At 45.3% G+C, this 23,522-nt stretch overlaps 1 protein-coding gene across 1 annotated transcript in view; it reads left to right on the forward strand.

Moving 5' to 3' along the window:
- The window catches only part of LOC102281286 (phosphatase and actin regulator 1), a 254,955-nt gene that overhangs the window by 36,325 nt on the left and 195,108 nt on the right, over nt 1–23,522 (forward strand). Inside the window, 1 exon segment of the mRNA XM_070361372.1 lies at nt 9,017–9,181. Coding sequence (XP_070217473.1) covers nt 9,017–9,181 — 165 coding nt within the window.

Raw genomic sequence — 23,522 nt, forward strand, 5'->3', positions numbered from 1 at the left:
TGTCCTGGCCCTTCTGCCTTGTCTGTTGACTAGACATCAGACAACACAGACACTGTGGCTCCCTTCTGTCCAGACTTCTCAGGGGGACCCTGAATGACTAACACATTCCTGGCCAGCAGGACGCCAAAGCTGGTGCTTCCTTTGGATAAGCCTTTTGAAAGCTGAGCCACCATAAGAAATAACCAATGTAAGGGAATGCCCGCTGAAGTGCCCTGCTGTGCCCCACCCCCCGCAGGTTCTAAGAGCCCACCAGGAGCAGCCTGGCCACCCCGGGGAGCTGGTGGGGGTGGTGGTGTGTGACTTCAGAGCACACACAGACACAGCTCCTTGGGTTCTTGGTAATTAACAACATATTGACCAGAGAGGTGTTAATGCTCAGGTATTTGTTACCCTGAACGTTTTTGACTGGACTGTATCAATATTCACTTACATAACAAATCACCAGCCACAGGCATTAGCTTCTGCAAAAATCCCCTGGTCAATAATGTGTTAAAATCATGCATCCATCAGTGTTTTGTCTCCTGCTTTGCTAAAGAGAATGAAAAGCCACCTCCTCCCAGACAGGCCCCGCTGTCTGATAAAGCCAATCCATCCCAGTTATGCCCTGAAAGGGAGCCCAGCCCACCTGGTCTGTTAGGAGGGGATCTTTGATAGATGCGCAGGGAAGACCCCCAGAGATCCAGGCCTCCCCTCCTCCCTCTGAATGGGCTCAGCTGCCCAGCTTCCCACCTTGCGGGGGTCAGTGTTCTCAGTTCTGGCCGTTGACATTCAAGCTGATTTGTGTCTCAATGGAGCACTTTCTCCAGACAGCTGTCTCCTCTCTCAGCAGCAAGAGGAAGCCACCTTTGAGAGCAGCGGGCTTGGGCGAAGCAGCCTTTTCTTGATGTGTTTCAAAAGAAGGCTGTTTTCATAAACAGACCTTTCTCACCTACTCGGCTCCATCCTGTTCGCTCCTGTCCCTGGGGTTGGCTGGACAGAGGCCACTGTATTCTGAGCCGTGTTCTGTTTTCTTGTTTTTCTTCCTCTTCAAACTGTGTTCAGAGTTGGTCTCTTTCTTCACTTTCAGGCCTTCCAAGATCATTGTCTAGGGGCAAAACAGGTTGAGAGCTAGCCCCTTCCATCAGATGAACGGGGGGAAGAAGTCATGTGATGATTAGAACATAAACAGTTAAAGTAATCCATCTGTTCAAAAACTCCAGACTTAAGGACTAAACATCTTGGGTTTAATAATATACTTCATAAGGATTCATTTAAAGATGGAGTTATAATTAGGCCTTTGTAATGGTTTGTCAGCTCTTTTCCACTCTAAATTTTTCAAAGGCACTCCTAATTTCTTATAATTATTTTAGCATGGTAATTTCAGAATGATTTTAATTCATTTCTGGAAGTTGTGATTGTGAAAGAGCTTTTGGTCCTCACAGTGCATTTTTCTGAGTCAAATAGGGATGCTGAGTTTCATACCTCTCAAAATGGTGTGAATGAGTGGGGTCAGTTCCGTCATTCATTTACTGGCTGAACAGACCATTAGGAAGCACCAACTATGAGAGCGAACTCTGTGGCAATCCTGAATAACTCATATCTGGGTTTTTTTGCTTTTGTTTTTTTTTTTTTTTTGGCTTCAGTGTATACCCTCTCCCTGTACTCCTTAGCAGAAGATGATTTAAGTTGGCTAACTGGAATCCCTCAGAAGAAATGGAGTAGCCATCATGGTCAACAAGAGTCCGAAATGCAGTACTTGGATGCAATCTCAAAAACAACAAAATGATCTCTGTTCGTTTCCAAGGCAAACCACTCAGTATCACAGTAATCCAAGTCTATGCCCCAACCAGTAACGCTGAAGAAGCTGAGGTTGAACCGTTCTATGAAGACCTACAAGACCTTTTAGAACTAACACCCAAAAAAGATGTCCTTTTCATTATAGGGGACTGGAATGCAAAGGTAGGAAGTCAAGAAACACCTGGAGTAACAGGCAAATTTGGCCTTGGAATACGGAATGAAGCAGGGCAAAGAGTTTTGCCAAGAAAATGCACTGGTCATAGCAAACACCCTCTTCCAACAACACAAGAGAAGACTCTATACATGGACATCACCAGATGGTCAACACCGAAATCAGATTGATTATATTCTTTGCAGCCAAAGATGGAGAAGCTCTATACAGTCAGCAAAAATAAGACCAGGAGCTGACTGTGGCTCAGATCATGAACTCCTTATTGCCAAATTCAGACTTAAATTGAAGAAAGTAGGGAAAACCACTAGACCATTCAGGTATGACCTAAATCAAATCCCTTATGATTATACAGTGGAAGTGAGAAATAGATTTAAGGGCCTAGATCTGATAGAGTGCCTGATGAACTATGGAATGAGGTTCGTGACATTGTACAGGAGACAGGGATCAAGACCATCCCCATGGAAAAGAAATGCAAAAAAGCAAAATGGCTGTCTGGGGAGGCCTTACAAATAGCTGTGAAAAGAAGAGAAGCAAAAAGCAAAGGAGAAAAGGAAAGATATAAGCATCTCAATGCAGAGTTCCAAAGAATAGCAAGAAGAGATAAGAAAGCCTTCCTCAGCGATCAATGCAAAGAAATAGAGGAAAACAACAGAATGGGAAAGACTAGGGATCTCTTCAAGAAAGTTAAAGATACCAAGGGAACATTTCATGCAAAGATGGGCTCGATAAAGGACAGAAATGGTATGGACCTAACAGAAGCAGAAGATATTAAGCAGAGGTGGCAAGAATATACAGAAGAACTGTATAAAAAGATCTTTATGACCCAGATAATCACGATGGGGTGATCACTGACCTAGAGCCAGACATCCTGGAATGTGAAGTCAAGTGGGCCTTAGATCACTACAAACAAAGCTAGTGGAGGTGATGGAATTCCAGTTGAGCTGTTTCAAATCCTGAAAGATGATGCTGTGAAAGTGCTGCACTCAATATGCCAGCAAATCTGGAAAACTCAGCAGTGGCCACAGGACTGGAAAAGGTCAGTTTTCATTCCAATCCCAAAGAAAGGCAATGCCAAAGAATGCTCAAACTACCACACAATTGCACTCATCTCACACACTAGTAAAGTAATGCTCAAAATTCTCCAAGCCAGGCTTCAGCAATACGTGAACCGTGAACTTCCTGATGTTCAAGCTGGTTTTAGAAAAGGCAGAGGAACCAGAGATCAAATTGCCAACATCTGCTGGATCATGGAAAAAGCAAGAGAGTTCCAGAAAAACATCTATTTCTGCTTTATTGCCTATGCCAAAGCCTTTGACTGTGTGGATCAGTGGATCCACTGTGGAAAATTCTTCAAGAGATGGAAATACCAGACCACCTGACCTGCCTCTTGAGAAACTTGTATGCAGGTCAGAAAGCAACAGTTAGAGCTGGACATGGAACAACAGACTGGTTCCAAATAGGAAAAGGAGAACGTCAAGGCTGTATACTGTCACCCTGCTTATTTAACTTCTATGCAGAGTACATCATGAGAAACGCTGGGCTGGAAGAAACACAAGCTGGAATCAAGATTGCCGGGAGAAATATCAATAACCTCAGATATGCAGATGACACCACCCTTATGGCAGAAAGTGAAGAGGAGCTAAAAAGCCTCTTGATGAAAGTGCAAGTAGAGAGTGAAAAAGTTGGCTTAAAGCTCAACATTCAGAAAATAAAGATCATGGCATCCGGTCCCATCACTTTATGGGAAATAGACGGGGAAACAGTGGAAACAGTGTCAGACTTTTATTTTTCTGGGCTCCAAAATCACTACAGATGGTGACTGCAGCCATGAAATTAAAAGACGCTTCCTCCTTGGAAGGAAAGTTATGACCAACCTAGATAGCATATTCAAAAGCAGAGACATTACTTTGCCAACAAAGGCCCGTCTAGTCAAGGCTATGGTTTTTCCTGTGGTCATGTATGGATGTGAGAGTTGGACTGTGAAGAAGGCTGAGCGCCAAAGAATTGATGCTTTTGAACTGTGGTGTTGGAGAAGACTCTTGAGAGTCCCTTGGACTGCAAGGAGATCCAACCAGTCCATTCTGAAGGAGATCAGCCCTGGGATTTCTTTGGCAGGAATGATGCTAAAGCTGAAACTCCAATACTTTGGCCACCTGATGCGAAGAGTTGACTCATTGGAAAAGACTCTGATGCTGGGAGGGATTGGGGGCAGGAGGAGAAGGGGACGACAGAGGATGAGATGGCTGGATGGCATCACTGACTCGATGGACGTGAGTTTGAGTGAACTGTGGGAGTTGGTGATGGACAGGGAGGCCTGGCGTGCTGTGATTCATGGGGTCGCAAAGAGTCGGAGACGACTGAGCTACTGAACTGAACTGTGCTGGGTCTTAGTCACTGTGTGGGCTTTTCTCTAGTTGCAGGGAGCAGGCTTCTCTTTGCAGTGTCTTCTCTTGTTTCAGAGCACAGACTCTAGGTCTCTAGTAACTGTGGTATGTGGGCTTAGTAGTTGGAGCTCCCGAGCTCTAGAGCACAAGCTCAGTAATCGTGGTGCATTGGCTTAGTTGCTGAGTCATGTGGGATCTTTCCAGACCAGGGACTTCTGAGCCACCGGGAAAGCCCCTGGATGCTTTAAATTTTTTACCTTTTGTGTCTTAGAGTGTTTGGAGACTCAAATGATGGGAACTCCTCCAGCCAAATTCAGATACTCAAATAGACATGAAATTTTGCATATAATTTCAATGGTTTGATTCCCACTCCCCAAGTCTGTTGGGTCCAGGCAGCGTTTCATTTGGGCTGCAAACTCTGTTTAGAGAAGTACTAGAAGATCATTCTGGGCAGGAACTCAGATGGAGATTCCTGAAGGGCAAAGCAAGAAACTAGAACTTTCTACTCTAAGTTATGGGGAGCCATGGGAAATTTCTGAGAAAAGTAATCTAGCAACAGTGTAACATGTAAGTTTGAAGGCAGGAGACTAGATTAGGAAGATAGGTGCAGAATCTGGACAAGCTGAGATTATCAACTAAGGTAAGAAGTTTTCAAAAGGTGATGGCCACAAAAGAGAAAGTGATCTTGTGGGAATCAGGTCACCAGACTGTCTTGAGCTGGTTTCCATCCTGGATTCAAAACCTCCTTGCTGTGGCTTCCCACAGTTGTCACTATGTGGCTCTTCCCAGCTGTTCGGCATTGTTGAGGGGGCCTTCAGATGGTTCTAGTGGTAAAGAATCCACCTGCAGTGCAGGAGACATGAGACTCGGGTTGGATCCCTGGGTTGGGAAGATCCCTTGGAGGAGGGAGGGCATGGCAACCCACTCCAGTATTCTTGCCTGGAGAATCCCATGGACAAGAAGCCTGGTGGGCTACAGTCCAGGGGGTTGCAAAGAGTCGGACATGATAGAAGCGACTTAGCACACTCAAGAGGGTACCAACTCAAGCAGCTGGTAGCCTTTAAAGAGAATAATTTCCAAAATCAGTATTGCTCCAGAGACTGTTTACTTGCTCTATTTGGCTTCTAGTTCCTCATTGCAGTTTTTTTTTTTTTTTTAAACCAGTCTGCTCAGCCTCTCTGTAGCCCAGACTTACTTAAAGTCTCTTCCATCTTTATCTTTGTCTCTTCAGTCCCCAGTAATCCACTTTATCCATTGCTGCCAGATTCATCTTCCTGAGGCTCACATCTGATCCGTGCCATTTGTGATCACAGACCTCGGTTCAGATGTTCATAACTCAGAGTAAAGTCTTTGATGACTGATTTCTGTAAGTACTTTTGATCCTACCTCTTCTCCCTAAGAACCCTGTTTCACAAACTTCTCAATCTCTTCCCAGCATCTTAGTCTATTGCTCTCCGCTGGTGCTTGCTGCTCAGCCTAGTAATGTGATCCTGTCTTCCCATCCCTTCCTGACAAACTTTCTTCAGTAATTCTCCGTGAGCTTAAGAAATAAAATCCAACCCCCTAAAGAAAAAAAAAAAAAAAAAAAGACTTCATTATTTGGTTTCAAAGCCCTTGTCCTTGAGCAACCATCCTTTTCTGCTTCTTTCCTTTCTAGTCAGAGTTCATTCAAACATGTAAAGTCTTCATTATCTCCCTGGTCGTGGGAAGCGAAAACTTCGTTCTTGCTCTCTTGTCCTCCGCCATGTGCATCTAGAAGATTACCGTGATGTGCTGATTCTCTCTCTGCTGGATCACGTCTTTTCTCCGTGCCCCTTCTGTCACTGCCCTCCAGATGTGTCTGGTGGGCTCCTTTGTTACGCTCCACCACCTGTCTGTTCACACTCCAGTTCAAGATGCCGTTGGCTGTCACTATAATATTTCTCGGAAACAAATCTGATTGTGTCCTGGTCGTATGTCTTCTCAATCAGGCTATTTAAGGCTGAGTCCCTCCCCCAGCCTAGACACTCTTGATGTCATTTACTTGTCGTGCTTACCTTTTCTTTTCTCCCTCAAGCGGCTGTCTCCCAGCATGCGGTGCGGTTTACTTGGTTTTGCTGTGCGTTGCCTGCTCTCCACCCTACCCCCAGTGTAAGCTCCGTCAGTTGGTATTTTTATCTTCTGTTAACTGACATAGCCCAAGTGTCTGGTACGCAGTGAGCATTCCAGAAGTATTCCTTGAACGTAATAATGTCAATTCCCATTTTCAGATTCCCGTCCATCTCCCTCTGCAAATAGGATGAAACCCAAACACCCAGTTTTCCGAAGGCTTGCAGAGTCTGGCTCTGGACCCATGCCCGCCTCTCAGCACTGACTCCCCGTCTCACCCAGCGTAGCTGACTCCGCGGGTTCCCTGGGTTTCTTACAGCTCCCAGGCAATGCCGTATTCTTTCAGCCCGCTCTGTTCCTTTTGGGTCTCTTTCTCCTTCCAGAGATCCACTTCTCTTCTTCCCCGTGTAGGGAGAACGGTTCCTTCTCTAAAATCCAGCCCCAAATGGCACACCCTGGGGTCTTCTCCAGTGACGAAGAAGAGTCCGCCCCTCTGTCCTCTTTGCCTCTGTTGAATTTGGCAGTTCCCTCTGACAGAGGAATTTCCACACTGATGCCACTGTCTCCTCCTCTAGACTCTGCCCAACCATGTCCAGTTCTTCGGTGTATCTGTTCCAGGAAAGATCAGTGTCTGGCTCACTATTAAGTGGTCACATAAGACAGTGATGGAAGAGAGGGGTCCCCATGCACTGAACCCTGTAGTCAAAGGGTTAAGTGCTTTCGCCATGCAATGTGTTCAAGTTGTTGAGTGCTCACCACCGTCCCCCAAACTGATGGCCCCACAGTGTTCCCTGATTCCATGAATGGAGGGGGCCATTCCACTGACGTGATCCATGGGGCATCAGGAATGATCTGCCTCCTCCCCCTCAACCACCCAGTCAGTCCTGGGTCCTGTTGACTTGGCTTCCCAGATGTCTCTAAAATTCATCTACTTCCTTTCAGTCTTGCCCACAGCCTTTACCAACCTGCCATCATCTGTCACTGTCGCACACTGCCTAGCACATGGTTGAGGTCCCATATATAGGTCTGTTTTTATTTAAATTGGAGGATAATTTCTTTACAGTATTGTATTGGTTTCTGCCGTACATCAACATGAATCACCCATAGGCATACATATGTCCCCTTTGAGCTCCCTGTATCATATGGCCAATTCCCACTGGGTATCTGCTTCACACATGGCAGTGTGTATGTTTCAGTGCTGTTCTTTCTCTTTCTGTTGAATAATTGAATCTCCTGAGTTCAATCCATACTGGATGACAGCAGGTAAAACATCAGGCTGTAAGACCGAGCTTCAGAGATCAGCCTGTGTTGCGAAGTCCAGGAGTTTTTCTGAAGGATTATGTTAGAGGCTCAGCAGAGTGGTTCTGTGTTGGCCTCAGCTCTAGATGTAACTGGACTTTCTGGAAAGGCAGGTCCCTCCCTCCTGCCTTGATTTTGCCAATAAGGTTACCTTCTCTTTACCTCCCTGAGATCTATGGATGCTCAAGTACACTGGAAAAGTTTTGTCCCAAGTGGTAAAAGGAGTCAGAGAGATTGTGGCCCTTAAGAAAGGGTCCCCAAGGCATTATGAGTTTGAAGGTCTTCATGTCCTCAAATGTCAAGTTGTTGGGATGAGTCTGCTGCTGCTGCTGCTGCTAAGGCGCTTCAGTCGTGTCCGACTCTGTGCAACCCCATAGACGGCAACCCACCAGGCTCCGCCGTCCCTGGGATTCTCCAGGCAAGAACACTGGAGTGGGTTGCCATTTCCTTCTCCAAGCATGAAAAGTGAAAAGTGAAAGTGAAGTTGCTCAGTCATGTCCGACTCTATGCGACCCCATAGACAGCAGCCCACCAGGCTCCTCTGTCCATGGGATTTTCCAGGCAAGAGTACTGGAGTGGGTTGCCATTGCCTTCTCCGTGGGATGAGTCTAGATGGTACCTAATGTCGCTCTCCACTCTCAGTTTCTAAGAATTTTTTTATTAAAGCAAAGTACCAGGAACAAAAAGACCTAGAGGAATTAAAGCAATTATAAGATCTACTGAAGTGTGATTCTGAAAACAGTCAATTGGATTTTAAGGTGGAGCCACTCATTCAGTAGAGTCTAGTGCTTCTGCCCGTCTGGGTGAAGCATCATCCTAGGAAAGAGCGTCGTGGGTGGTAGAACGTGCTGGCATTGGAATGGACGGTTGGTAAATGTTTTCTCCCTCTTTTCTCAGCAGACGGTGTTGTAGTGATAGCGTCTGCCAAGTCTTACTCGAGAAAGTGCTGGACCGGTAGTGACACTGACTGTCATCTGACTCTTCTCACGGCCTGTCCTCGCCTTGTTGGGAGTCTCTGTGTCAGGAGGGCTCTGCTCCTCCTCGTCCTCCTTCTCGAGCCTAGGTTAAGGTTGGCCAAATCCGTTTTGGGTGCTCCAGATCCCCTAGGCTTTGGCTGACTGTCACCAGCCTTTAGAACATGTTGGTATGACTCCCATTCCAAAAGGCAAAAAGAGAAACGGAAGTTCGGTCACGTGGTTTCTGTTATCTGTAACCATGGAAAACGTTGGCCATCTGTGAGGCTCCCGTTTTAACACTTTTCTTTCTCCTTTTTCCATCTCCTCCTCGGGAAAACAAGCTGAGGAAGTGGAGAGGCTGGCGGCCATGCGTTCTGACTCCCTCGTCCCAGGTACCCACACCCCACCCATCCGGAGGAGAAGTAAGTTTGCCAACCTGGGGAGGATCTTCAAGCCTTGGAAATGGAGGAAGAAGAAAAGCGAAAAGTTCAAACACACGTCTGCAGGTAAGGTTATTTGTTTGCCTTGATTTTTCATTGGGCATCTGTTGACTTCAACTCGGTAGGTTTGTTAGTAGAATTTAATTACAGTTGGCTGCCTGAACCAAAGGGAAAAAAATCAAGCCTTGGAATTGCTCTCGTGTGGAATAATTCTTCAGTGTGATTGAAAATGGCTTTTAGATCCTGTGTGTTTTCACGAGTCTCGGGCTTTTTGTTGGTGCTTTTCGGTTTATACAACCACCACTTTGATTTGATCTATAAATATCTGAACTTAGCACTCCACCTTGCCCATACTTGAATGCTTTCATTCCAGCGTTGACAATCCATTTCTTATTTTTTATCCTTATTTTCCCTCCTCTGGTTAAAAATCGACACAGAGCAGAAAGTAAGTTGTATATGGTTGTTGGCAGATAGGAATAGGTATTTTTTTTTTTTATGGAGGAAAAATCTTGAATAAGTGAAGCATCATTGTAAAATGACAAAGGTAACTCTCTAGTTCATAGCCTAGTCGACAGCAAGGGAATCTGGGTACACTCAGCATGGCTGGGGTCTGACGAGCCCTGACTCTGGAGTCAGATGACCTAGCTTCAAGTTCAGCTCTGAAACTTGTTAGTTGCGTGACCTTGGTTGATTGAACCTTGCACCCCAGTTTTCTCATTTGTGAGATGGGGTGAGAATGGTACCTTACGTGACTATGTATTAGTAGGATGTTCCTGGTGGCACTTTATGTGCATTTTTTTTTTAATAGGTAAGAGTATTACACAGAGAAATGCCTAGGGAAAGAAATGCTAAGAGTTCTGGTTTCACTGTGTTGGGTTTGAGATGAGATGATGGAGGAACCATGCAGATTCATTCGCTTTGTTTCATTCTGATTTTGATAACGTAAGTACACAGGTCATCTAGGGCCACTCTGGGGCTTTTAGTTCCTTCTTACCCCATGTCCTGTTCTCCCTCCTCCTCAGAATCATCACCTTCTCTCTTTCTTGGTCCTCTTCCCGCTGTGGCTCACTCCCAAAGTGTGAAATAGGCAATCTGCTTCTCGTACCTTGTCTACAGATCTGAGAATTTTCATGCTGGTTGCTTTGAGGAATGAAAGAGAAAGAGATAGGAAAGTTGCCAAGTCTTGAAATCTGTACCAGTGTTCATGTAGCCATCCCCAGTTGCTGCTTGTTTCTGAGATGGACGCCTCCATGTCCTGTTGCCATCACTTGTTCATTCCTGAGATTAGAATGAATCTGTGAATTGCATGAATCTCTAAATTGTCACCCCGCTGACAGTCTCTTCACCTGAATGCGTTCTCCCTGGCTTTTTCTCCATTATACAGGCTTATTAAGGTATCATAAAGCGTGTAGGTCATTTACATATCTCTAAACACTTCTGAGAGGTTTTCATGCAAGCAAAACTCTAAAGGGATGACTCTCCTATATCCCCCCAGAGTGAAACAGAAAAGGGCACTTAGAGCATTGCCTTGGAGAACAGAAATATAAATGAAATATATTCTCAGGCAAAGTGAGAGGTCAGATGTGAACAGGAAAGAAACAGGGAATGTTCTGGAAGCACTGGAAAAAAATAAGATTCCACAGATTCCTTTGTGGTCCTCCTGACTGTGCTATGAAAACAGCTTATAATGAAACAATCCTATATAATACATTTAAATAATTGCCATGTATCAGCATGAACTCCTGAATGATGCTGTAGCGGATGCATTTCCTCTGGACAGTCACGAGCTTGGCTTGGTCCATTTGGCAAGACCGTGGGGCGAAGCTCCGATGCTTCTTGTGCAAAAAGGCACCTGAACCGTTGTGCTGACTTCTTTAAGGTATCAGAGAACCTGTCCTTTGATGGATGCAAATCCAGTGGCATCAGACTACTCATGAACCATTAAAGTCTGAAAATTTTTTCATTTAAAACTTTAGAGAGAAAGAATTAAGACCTGAGATAGGCAAAATTGCAACTTTAATCTTTCTTAGTATTAACTCATCTTAGCAAGTTGTTATGACCTCAGTGGCCAAACTGATTCATTTGGCAGATGAATGTAATATTTCCATGTGTTTTACTTATTTTTTAAAAATGTATTTATTTTATTGTTTGGCTGTGCCGAGTTTTGGTCATGGCACAGGGGACCTTCTGTCTTCACTGCAGTGTGTGGGGTCTTAGTTGTGGCCTGTGAGATCTAGTTCCCTGGCCAGGGATCGACCCCCGCCCCCCTGAATTGGGAGCGTGGCGTCTTAGCCACTGGACTACCAATGAAGTCCCTGTGTGGCTTTATTTTAAAGGCCAGTCAGCTCCTGAATTAGAGAAAATGGAAGCTAGGCTGTGGGCTGTCTGTAAACCATGATAAATGGATGGGTTATATGCTGTAACCAGCTAATCTGGTTTTTAGTTTAAGTCAGTGGTGTGCACTGTAGTATATTTTGTTCTTACCTGGATTCAGAAATATTCTTCCTGATTTTTGTAAATAAGGAGAGACTTCTGTGCTAGTTCTTAGCTTCACAGAGAAAAAAATGACAACTGAAGGATGTTTAACATGATAAATTGTGTGTATGATCAAATAGTACTTTGAAGTACAAACTTTCCTATGCGTGGCTAAGCTTCAGGTTTTAAATGTACAAAAGAATTGACTGATTGTGGGAATGTTAATTGGTTGATCAATTTCAACCATTATGCAAATATTTGTCGTGTGTGTGTGTACATATGTGTATGTAATGTAATTTCATATGTAAAACAATTCCCACAATTTTAAATACACAGAATAAGCCCAGGTATTACATTTATGTTATGTATTTGCATTTAAACTTGTGTGCTTTCTTGATTACACAAAAGGACATTAATACAGTGGATACTTGGCCTATTGTTATTTCCACAGTGAGTTACATTTCTAATTTGCCAGAATTAGCTATACTGTAGTTTCCTTGTAACTCAAGTTACAGAATGCATGTGTCTGTGTATACAGCATTTTCAAAGGTGCATCCAGAAATCTGGCTTTGTAAGCCATATTAGCAATAAGAGAACCACGTTGGAAAATGATGAGCTCAACATTTTCCTCAGTCTTGGCATCAGCAATTACATGAGTTTATCAAAGACCTATCTCCACGTTCCATGCTGCTCAAACGTCTTTGTATTCCAAGCTGAAGGCTGGTGTCCTTAAAAGGTCTTCAGCACTGAACTTTGGATGGTGGTGAAAGCCCAACAGGACAGGGAGCTTCTCTCAGAAGCATCCGGCGTTACACGAGGGTAGGAATAAAACAGGAATGGATAGAACACCACATCACACGTCCTCGTGGAGATGATCCTGACACGCCCTTCGGCCTGCCCTCAGGTGCCCTGCCCAGGTCCTGTGATACACTCAGCCCGACAGGTCCAGCTTCTGTAGAATCAGCAACAGGTGTCCAGCACACACCCCACACCTGCCCCAGGGGCAGAGACAGGTGACAGCATCCTGTCCGAAATCGAGAGGGCCTCCCCCAGAGTAGTCAACCACAGCCATCTTCTCCAGATCCCTTGAAAATGAGGACTGTATTTATAGAAAAGCAGAACTGGCAGGAATAAACTGTGAAGATGCCACCGAATTACGGTTTTGTTTCCTCTTGACAGAAAATCATAAGCTGCAGGAGTTGGCCCTGGAAATCTACCATGTGCCAAAATTCCCTTTGTGCTTCTAAAGCTTTCCTGCATCCCTAGGGCTTGAACAACAATAAAAAAAATAATACAAACCTTGTCCTGAGTGCCATCCACATACTGACACTGGCCATGGGGTATGAGCGTGAGCGGAAACCAGATCTTGTGGGTTTGGCATGCGTGGTGTCGTTGGAAGAGGCAGACAATCAAATTGCAAGAGTAAAGGTTAAGGTTACAGTTATGGTTAAGATCACACCTGTGATAGGACAGCGAAGGGAAGGTACTCAAAAGAATGGTGGAGAGGGGGAGCTTCAGGGAGCAAGGAGACTTTCCTGAGAGAGAGAAATGTGAGCTGGGATCTGAAGGAGAAGTAAAAATTTATAAAATTAGCATTCCAGGTAGCAGAAATGACGTGTGCAAAGGTCCTGTGGTGGACAGAGCAGGAGTGAGCAAGCTAGGAAAGCAAAAATCAGTGGCTAGAGAATGGAAAGCAAGGCATATGGGATGGACTGAGGCTGGAATGGTTACCGGAGACCGGAGCCTCGCTGGTCCTGTATCCTGTAGGAAAAATTAGACAAGAGTGGGCGTGGCTGCAGGAAAACCAGTTAGGAGGTTGCTGTGCAGGTGCTGGTAGGTTGGACTAATATTTGGTGATAGAATAATAGGTGGATTTAGGAGATGTCATAAGAAACTAGTGACAGGAATTGGCAACAGATCAGTTGGCAGAAGAAGAGAGAAGTGTCACATCTGACACTCTAATGTTGATCTAGGGTATATGGCGTGGCCTTAAAAATGAGTCCTTTGGGAGAGTGACAGGTTTGGAGGAGCGGAGGCAGGGCGGGGAAGTGCAGGGGAAATGGTTCTAATTTTAGGTCTCTGTTCGAGTCAACTTTGTGATACCCAGTGTTGGCATTGAATATACAGAAGGCAGAGGAGAGGTCTGCTCTGGATTTACTTTGGGATCGCGTGTTGATTAGAGCGATGACCATATGTGAGCTTGGCAAGGGAGTGAGTAGGGAAAGGGAAGAAAATGGGCTGAAGACTGTCTTGTAGACAGAGGAAGAATGTCATTGCTAGTGACTGGACAGAGTGGCCTGAACCTGTGAAGGAGGAAGAAAGATGTAGGAGGAAAACCAGAAGGATGTGAAGACAGGAGCCAAGAGACAAGAAATGTTTCAAGACGTGGGGAATGATGACCTCTGTTCATTGCCATGAAGAAGTCAAGTGAAAGAGGTACAGAAAAATGCCCGTCGGCATCAGTGATTCTGGTCGTCTAGAGTTCACTGAAGTTAGTGAGAGGTGGATTCTTTGGGAGTAGGTGCCAAATGAGGGTGGAGTGAGAATTTAGCAGGAAATAAGGAAGAATAAGTTCTCAAAATGTCTGGCTGTCAAGTGGAGAAGAGACAACACCAGAATGGATGGTGGAGGACACGAATGTGTCTTCAGGGGCTTGTACGTGTGCATTTTGCTTGGGAGGGACTGTGTGTGTGCCTTCTAATTTGTTGCTGGTGTTTTATGATGAAGGGGACAGAAGCAAGAGGAGCCAGTGTGAGGAATCCAGTAGAAAGAGTTAGAAAATATGAAACCAAAAGGGTAAGAGGGCTGAGATGACAGAGGTAGTTGGGATATAGAGCACCGATGGGAGAATTAGCATCTGCAAAGGGCTAAACAGCCTCCTCCAGTGAAGCAAGGGAATCAGAGGGCCTAGTTTCCTGGTCAAGTAGGAAGTTGGAAGTGACCCTGAGTCTTCCTAGGTGATAAATAAAATCATCTCCTACCAGGGAGGAGATGAGGAAGATGTGCAGAGTTAGGCCCAATTCAGGTCGATGGTGATGAGTCTGCATGGCTGTCTGAGCACAGCTATGCATAAAGCAGATAGCTGGGTCTGTCCATGGCTGGAGTTTTGCCAGATGGATAAAAGGGCAAGATAGACAACGGGGATTATTTATGTCAGTTTCCTGCAGCTGCTGTAACAAATCACTGCAAGTTTGGAGGCTGAGAAGAGCAGAAAGTTCTTCTCTCGTAATTCTGGAAGCCAGAAGTGCAATATCAAGGTGTTGGCAGGTTGGTTCTTCCCAGAAGCTTTGAGGGAGAATTATCCCATGCCTCTCGTAGCTTCTGGTAGCTACTGGGCAACCCTAAGTGTTTCCTGGCTTGTAGCTGCCAGACTTGAATCTCAGTCTTCACATGGTCCTCATCCCACCTGATTTCTCTGTCTCAAATCTCAGTCTCCTTTCTCTTAGGAGGAGAGAGGAGACATTGCATGAAGAATCCATTCCATATCCAGGATTGTTGTTCAGTCGCTCAGTCATGTCCAACTCTTTGCGACCCCATGGACTGCAGCACACCAGGTTTCCCTGTCCTTCACTATCTCCTGGAGCTTGCTCAAACTCATGTCCGTTGAGTCAGTGATGCCATCCAGCCATCTTATTCTCTGTCATTCCCTTTTTCCTCCTGCCCTCAATCTTTCTCAGCATCAGAATCTTTTGCAATGAATCAGCTCTTCACATCAGGTGACCAAATTGTTGAATCTTCAGCATCAGTCCTTCCAATGAGTATTCAGGGTTGATTTCCTTTAGTATTGATTGGTTTGATCTCCTTACAGTCCAAGGGACTGTCAAGGGTCTTCTCCAACATCACAGTTCAAAAGCATCGACTGTAGCCACAAAATTAAAAGATGCTTGCTGCTTGAAAGAAAAGCTATGACAAACCTAGACAGCATATTAAAAAGCAGAGACATCACTTCATCAACAAAGGTTCACATAGTCAAAGCTGTGGTTTTTCCTGTAGTCGTGTATGGATATGAAAGTGTGACCATAAAAAGGCTGAGCGCGGAAGAACTGATGCTTTCGACTGTCCAAGACAGATGACTGCATCCAGAGATCCTTAACTTAGTTACGTGTGCAAAGACCATATTTCCCAGTAAGGTTCATTGATGAAGGTTAGGTCTTGAACATCTTTTGAGGGGATACAATTCATTCCAATGTGCTCCTAGAATTTACATTGGATAGGAAAGGAGAGGTCCAGTGGGTTGAAAGGAATTTTAAAAAATCAATCTTGAAGATGCTGATGAGTGAAGGAAGCAAATTGTAGAAGGATGGACAGAGTGAGATACGTTGTAGTTTTTACAGCAGTATATATGCCCTGAAAACAGTGAATGGGAATGGGAGGGATTCCTGATAACTTCAACAGAAACTGTAACATTTTATTTCTTTTAAACAATATGAGGCAAAAAGGTCCAGTATTAATGTGTATCCTGGGTGGTGGGTTCGTGAATGTTATTCTCTACAGTTTTCTGTATATTTGAAATTTCCATAATTTAAACAAAAGAAATAACTCTAATAAAAAGTGACTTTAAGTTCCAAAGAAGTCAAAGAATTTTAAGACGGTCAGTGGGATCGGTTGCCAGAAGCAAGCTGGCAGGACAGGAGCTCGTGGGTTCAGAACCGCATTGTTGAACTTGCGATCTTCGAAGTTATGGAGACAAAATGCAGACCAAAGCTTTGGAATTGGGTGGCTGAGGTGGAGGAATAGGTCAGGAAGTTATTTAGAATGTGAGAAATGATCCCGTCCCATACGTAGGGCAAACACCCTATGTATCTCTCTTATCGCAAAATCTTGTGCTGATTTAATTTCCTATTTTCAATCAAGTAATGAAAGGAACTGTCCTTTGATTCTGCTGTTCAACTAATTGTTCATTGATATGTTCTTGGAAAGATTCTGTTTCTTTTATTCCAGTTGAGATGATTCAGCCCATAATAATTTCAGGCCAGTAAAGTACTGCAGTTTAATTCATAGAAAATCAAAGGTTGCTTTTTAAACATTTACTCCAGCTATTAACAAACCCTCATCTAGCACAGGTCAAGTTGTGTCACAGCAAGGCAGCGACTTTCAAGCAGAAGTGATGGGTGGTCCGTCTGCCTGGCACACAGTTGGGAACCTGAGCACCAACCCCTGGGTTTTGTTTGCTCTGTGAGTGCTAAGTCGTTCAGTCATGTCCAACTCTTCTGCAACCCCATGGACTGTAAGCCCGCCAGGCTCCTCTGTCCATGGGATTCTCCAGGCAAGAATACTGGAATGGGTTGCCATTTCCTTCTTCAGGTAATCTTCCCAACCCAGGGATTGAACCCATGTCTCTTATGTCTCCTGGCAGACGGGTTTTTTTCACCCCTAGCGCTGCCTTACTTGGCTCCAGCCCCACCCAACTGCCAGCAGTGTTGAAGGGCCAGGCCTGAAATGTGTTGGGAGCTCTGTTCATATTAATAACAGGGTCCAAGAACAGTCTGCATGACTTGCCCAGTGTTTTTCTGTATAGCATGACATGAATACAACTGTGGGTAGGAGATGCTTAGGGACTCACGTGAGCACGGAGCTCCAGCCTTCTCATTAGGTCCCCAGACTGATTGCCCTTCAGCTGTAGATTTTGTTTATCTCACACCGCCCCTCCCCAGAGCAGGAGCCAACCCTGAACCCTGGCTTGTACCTACTTCAGCTACTTTCTAGTCGCCCCTTTCCCTCAGGGCCAGACTCTACTTCCTTTATTTCTTGCATCCATTCATGCAGAGTTACTGATATCTTTAGCAACCATTAGCTTCAAGGAGTCCCTGAGTAGCCCATGTCTCTAGAATTGTTCTTCTTCAAATAAAACTGCTTAGATAGTGAAAGTAAAAGTGAAGTCACTCAGTCGTGTCTGACTCTTTGCAACCCCGTGGACTGTAGCCTACCAGGCTCCTCTGTCCATGGGATTCTCCAGGCAAGAATACTGGAATGGGTTGCCATTTCCATCTCCAGGGGGGATCTTCCCGACCCAGGGATTGAACCCAGGTCTCCTGCATGCAGGCAGACGCTTCAGCCTCTGAGCCACCAGGGAAAATAGTGAAGACAGTGTAAACTGGATTCTGCCTTTGGACCTGGTGTGTTGGCTTCCTGGCTCTGAAGGGAGAGTCTGTCACTGATATCCAGGACAGTTGGCCCCCCTGCTAGCCCCACCTTGCTGATTCCTGTCTATTAGGGATCCCTAGCATGCTGTGTGATTGAGGCAAAATGTTAGTCGCTCAGTCCTGTCTGACTCTTCTGCAACCCCATGGACTATAGCCTGCCAGGCTTCCCTGTCCATGAAATTCTCCAGGCAAGAATACTGGAGTGGGTTGCCATTCCCTTCTCCAGGGGATCTTCCTGACCTAGGGATCGAAGCCCAGTCTCCTGAGTTGTAGGCAGATTCTTTACCATCTGAGTCTCCAGGGAAGACCTAGGTCACCTGCAATTCCTGGAAGAGAGAATGAAACCCTAAACTTTTCTTCCAGGCTTATCGTGACATCCTTTTCTGGCATAGAACTGAAAATCCCTTTCACAAGTGGAATCATTGCCTCAGATCCGGCACAAGACTGGCTGTGTTCACTACGAAGACCCTCTGGATCATCACTGGCACTCTTGAGTTGGAAGTTTTTTTCCTTCCCATTCAGGCGGAGAGCTGAAACGGATAGATTGACAACATCAGTTATCATGAATAGACACATGTGTGCTTGGAAGACAGCTGGTTTAGGACTTTGTGCCCTAACTTTAATGTTCTCTTGTAGCCGCGCTTTCCCAGGTGACAAGGTAATGTTATCCGCCTGGCCAGAGGTTAGAATTTCAGACCTCTGTAAACCACAGCCAGTCTAGAAATAATAGCAGCTTGGCGTGTTGCACCGATGTATGTACCAAGCACTGCCACTGTGCCTAAAGAAGGCAGCAGTGACGACAGACAAGCCCCCATCCCCCAAAGGTTATGGCCTGAAGGGAAAACCAAGTAATGGAGTCAATAATTACAACAGAGCATTGGGTTGGCCAAAAAGTCCATTCCAGTTGTTGCATTATATGGTATGGGAAAATCCAAATGAACTTTTTGGTCAGCCCAGTGAAAGTGATGGGAGACACACAAGAGCTCCAGGAACTCAAAGGAGACAAAGCCAACTGCACTCTTAACTTACCAGGAAAGGTTTCCTAGAGAAACGGGCATTTAACTAAGGGGTTAGGCAATGGGGGTGAGAGAATCTTCTCTCCCAGTGGAAGGAAGCCTGGGAAAGAGGACAGGAGAGATTGGCTGTCTACAGCTTGCAGAGAGGTGGTGGTTGGGAAAGGACTGTTGGCTGAGAGGTGTTCAGAATATGTGAGAGATGAGGAAGAAGAGGTGGGCAAGGGTCTGCTCTTAGAGGTTCTCATGAGAACATCGTGGAGTTCTCATCAGGCTTTTTCCTGATGCATTATCCTAAGGAAGCTGTCGGAAGACCTGCCTTTTTGAAAGCTCCTTTTCTATATGATGGGGAAAGTTTGCAGGGGTACCCAGTGCTGTTAATGTAGCTTCTTCTATATATTTGTGTTTGTAATGACAGAAGATTTGCTTGTGAGAGAATCAAGATACCTCATTGCTGTCACAACCAAAGGAATATGAAGTGTCTCTGGTTCTGGTAACAAGGAAAGTGGTTAGCAGGTGGTTGATTATACTGTGAGCGAGAAATGAAGATAACCAAGACAGTTGCTGGGGATATTTAGGAGGCAGAATGAGCAGGACCTGATTACAGCTTGGATGTGAAGAGTAAGGGAGGAGTAAAGAGCAGGCTCTGGTTTCTCTCTTGAGCAATGACACGCCAGTCAGATGGATGGAGGTACCACTTACCACATCGTGTTTATGGGGGAAAGTGAGCATATATTTGGAGGCATGCTGGAGGGATATTAAATATAGATGGAAGATACTGAATACAGAGGACTGGAATCAAGAGAGGTCTGGCTGGAAATGCTGATCTGCAAGTTGTGGGACCTGGATATTCGTTGAAGCCATGGAATGAAAAGTCCAAAGGAGAATGTCCCATGGGAAGCAAAGAGGGGCTTTCGGAGCCCCCTGAGGTCCCCTGACCTGTAAGTCAGGAACACAGACAGAGGAGTCTATGGAGAAGGTAGACGAGGCCCGCTAGAGTTAGGAGGAAAACCAGGAGGGGGTCGTTGGCTTCCTTGTCCAGATCTCAAGACAGGAGGGGGCCCCGGTCTGCCAGGACCTGACGAGATAGTCAGGACTGAAAAGTGCCTGTTGGGTTCAGTGACAACTCATCACTGGTGTCTTTGGGAAGAACAGTTTCAGAAAATCCATATGGCTTGGAGTTTAGAAAGCTTATGGTTAAGGTGTAAATGAGCACTGAGGAAGCAGACTTCTTTTAAGGAGTTTGGCTAGAAGGGAGAAGGAGAAATACAGAGTAATCACCAGAAGGGGTATGAGCTTAAGGGAAGCGTGTTTTGAGATTGATTGGATTGTGTCAAGATGCAGAGTTTGCCTTCACGTGGCTTTAGCATTCCAGGGGAAACAGAAACATCAGCGCAGTGACTGTGGAGGCAGATTAAGTGTGTCTCCACACATTTTTCAGTGATGACAAGTCTCCTGACGAGGAAAAACAAACATGCAAATAATCAGAGCACTATTGAGCATCTGATTTTAATAAGAAATCATCAAGTTGCGTAGCTCTCAGCACCTGGCTGGATCACAGTTCTCCTTGTATGACTGGAAAATTCAGTTTCTTCAACAACAACAACAAAAAAGGCTGAGCATGGACAGGTACAGAATCTTCTTTCCTGCGTACCCATCATGGCCCAGAGCAGGAACATCTAGGGGTTAGAAGGCAAAGTAGACTTAGTGGTCCTATTTTTAAAGGACAACTCTAGGAGGGACAGGCTAAAGGTTGTGAAAATCAGCCCCCACCTGGAGTGGAGACTGTATAGAAATCATTGTTTCCTGTTGAAGTGAACTTTATGCAGCGTGCTTTGCTTACATGTCAAGACTGTGAAGTCTTTGATGATGGCAGTCCTGCCTGCCTTTGCCCCTCTGACCCCCAGCATTAGGTAGAGCACCTGATATAATGGGTACCCAAGTGCAGTGGCTGGCCAACTGTATTGTTGAGGTCCGCTAATAGTCTGAAAGTGGAGAGGTGAGGGCAGCGACTGAAGCATAAGCCAGAAGGTCCCTGCCTTGGAAGGACTTCCATGATTGCTTTTCAGTTTATCAGAGTTCATAGGTCAGGTTATCTGGGCAGTACTGTTGCTTGGGTTATCTGTTGCTTGGAATGAAACACCCCAAAACTTAGCGGCTTAAAGCAATGAACTCAGTTGTATTACATCCTATGACTGGGCTCAGCTGGATGGTTCTTCAGTCAGTCTGCCCTGGGGCCTCTCACGTGTTTGCAGACAGATGGGACTGGAGGCTCCTGGGGCCTCCCTCCTTCTCTGGGTCCTCACAGAGCCATTCCACGAGGTCTCTTCCTGTGGTTTGTCCAGCAGGGTGATTCAGGGCCCCCAAGAATGCAAAAGTAAAAGCTGCCAGGCCAGTTAAGACTCTTGTCCAGAGTTGGCCCAGTATCCCATTTGCAGGGTTCTGTTGCTTAAAAACAAGTCACCGGAGCAGCCCAGACTCTTTGTTGAAGCAAACCAAACAAGAGTGTGAGTACCAGGAGCATGGTTCATGGGGTGCCGTTTTTGCAAGCCAGCAACCTCCATTGTCAAGGTGTAAGAAAACTGCAAGTGCTGCTTATTCCCTTCTTTCCATGTATGATGTGCTGTAACAGTTTTGTTGATAACAAGGGAAATTGTTATAATCTATTGGGTTTTTTGGGAATGTGAAATATGCACGACCCTTTCCATGCCATATTACTTTACTCTCACAACAGACCTGCATGGTGTTATTAGGCCCATTTGGCAGGTGGAGAAACTGATGATTAAAGCAGCTAAATATTTTTCAGTTAGAAATGGCAGGGTAAGAACTTAAGCCTGGCATCTTGTCACTTACGTTGCATTTTGGATCCATGAATATGGGAACTCATAATTTAGATGCTAAAACATACCATTCATTTGCACTAAAGTGATGTTACAGGATCCTTTCCTTTTCCTGCTTATCTCTAGAAAGCTGAAATGTGAAGGAAGAGAATCTCATCAATAAACACGGACACTGGAAATCATGATTTCTTTCTTGAATGCCCTTAGAGGCAGGGGTTAACAACTTACCCATCTTTGCATCACACAGTATCTAGCTCAGTGTCATGTACATGGCAGATGGTTTGTTTGTTTATTGACTAAGAAAGAATACAATGAACCGGCTCCAAGCAAATACCATTCAAAACCATCGCATTTCTGTTGGCCTGGAACATGGCATCTTTCTGCTATAGGGCACACAGAAACAAAAGATCCTGGATTAGGTGAGCAGTCGTTGACAGCCCGGCTTCTGGAGCAAGTGCTTGTTTGAGGGCTGGACATCGGCAGAACTGATTCTGAAAGGACACAGGCTTCACAGCATTTGTGATGAGGCGTCTGCCCGGCCACTGACTTGCAAGGTAATCGGAGTTCCCTGTGACGAGGCGGTGTGAACCAGTGGTTAAGGCACGGACCCTGCAGCCTCTCTGGTCAGGTGTCTCAGGAAAGTACTTTGTAGTCTCTGACCTCAGTTCCCTCAGCTAAAATAGGAATAAACCCAACACTTCATAAAGCTGTGAAGATTGAAAAAGGAGTTGTGGAAGCTCTTAGGATAATACCTTGAACATAGTTAAGTATTTTGTAAGTTTTATCTGCCATTATTTTTTTTTTCCTAGAAGTGCTTTAGAAAGCAAAGAAACATCCAAGAGTAATGAAATAGTTATTTCATAGTTTCAGCTTTTGAACGGTGTATGTGTCAGACGACAGTTATGATGAGCTCCTCTTAGACGTGTGTGTGTGTGTGTGTGTTCAGTCATGTCTGAACTTTGGTGACCCCATGGATTGTAACCTGCCAGGCTCCTCTGTCCATGAGTTTTCCCAGGCAAGAATACTGGAGTGGATTGCCATTTCCTTCTCCAGGATATCTTCCCCACCTTGTGATCGAAGCCACATCTCTTTCATCTCCTGCGTTGGCAGGAGGATTCTTTACCGATGAACCACCAGGGAATGTTTATCTGGGTACTGGGTGTAAGAGTTTGCTTTCAGACACCTTGTACAGTTCCACACAGCTGAAGTTTACCCCGCATTTTCCTAGGTGCCCACAGGTTAGTTCACTCAAGTATTTCCTCTTCTCTGTGAATTTACAATTAAGTGAACACACACAATGGCCCCCGAGGAAGTGCTTCATCCGGTTTCTCCTCTGCTACATCACAGGCAGAAATACTGATTATAATGAGGTACTCTTGGGGGAAAAAACAATGAAGGTGTAATCTCCTGAAAATCAGATCTCTGTGGCAAGTCCAGACGCTCAAAAGTAGACAAAGACATAGGAAGGAATACCGACCGTGTACTTTATTTTCCAAACCTGGACATCTTTGACAGTAAAATGAGATGTCATTACTACTTGAGCCAGGACAGCAAGCATGAAGTGGGTCTGTGCCAGGCAAGGCAGGGAGCATAGTGACTGTGTGCAAAGCCACCTGGACAGAAGCTACAGGCCCTGAGACCGGTTCTGCTGTGCAAACACAGCAGACGTGCCAGTTAACTTGAAGGGAGAGTGGAAGGGGCCGCTTGGACTGAAACTCTTAAGAACACGCACACGGCCCTCATCGTCTGCCAGTTCAGTTGAATTCATCAGTGGTCACGGAGTCTCTGCATCTTTGCAGAGTTCAGTGTCTGTCTGCAGCCCTCAACTGTGTCTCTTTTCTTCAGCACTTCTGCTGAATGTCTTGATTGGAAATTTTGTCCCAGGGCCAGTTTTTTCCACTAATTACGGATTCTCTCGTCCTTCAGCGCCTCTCCC

This window comes from Bos mutus, chromosome 23 (genome assembly GCF_027580195.1).
Source record: "Bos mutus isolate GX-2022 chromosome 23, NWIPB_WYAK_1.1, whole genome shotgun sequence".
Taxonomy (NCBI): domain Eukaryota; kingdom Metazoa; phylum Chordata; class Mammalia; order Artiodactyla; family Bovidae; genus Bos; species Bos mutus.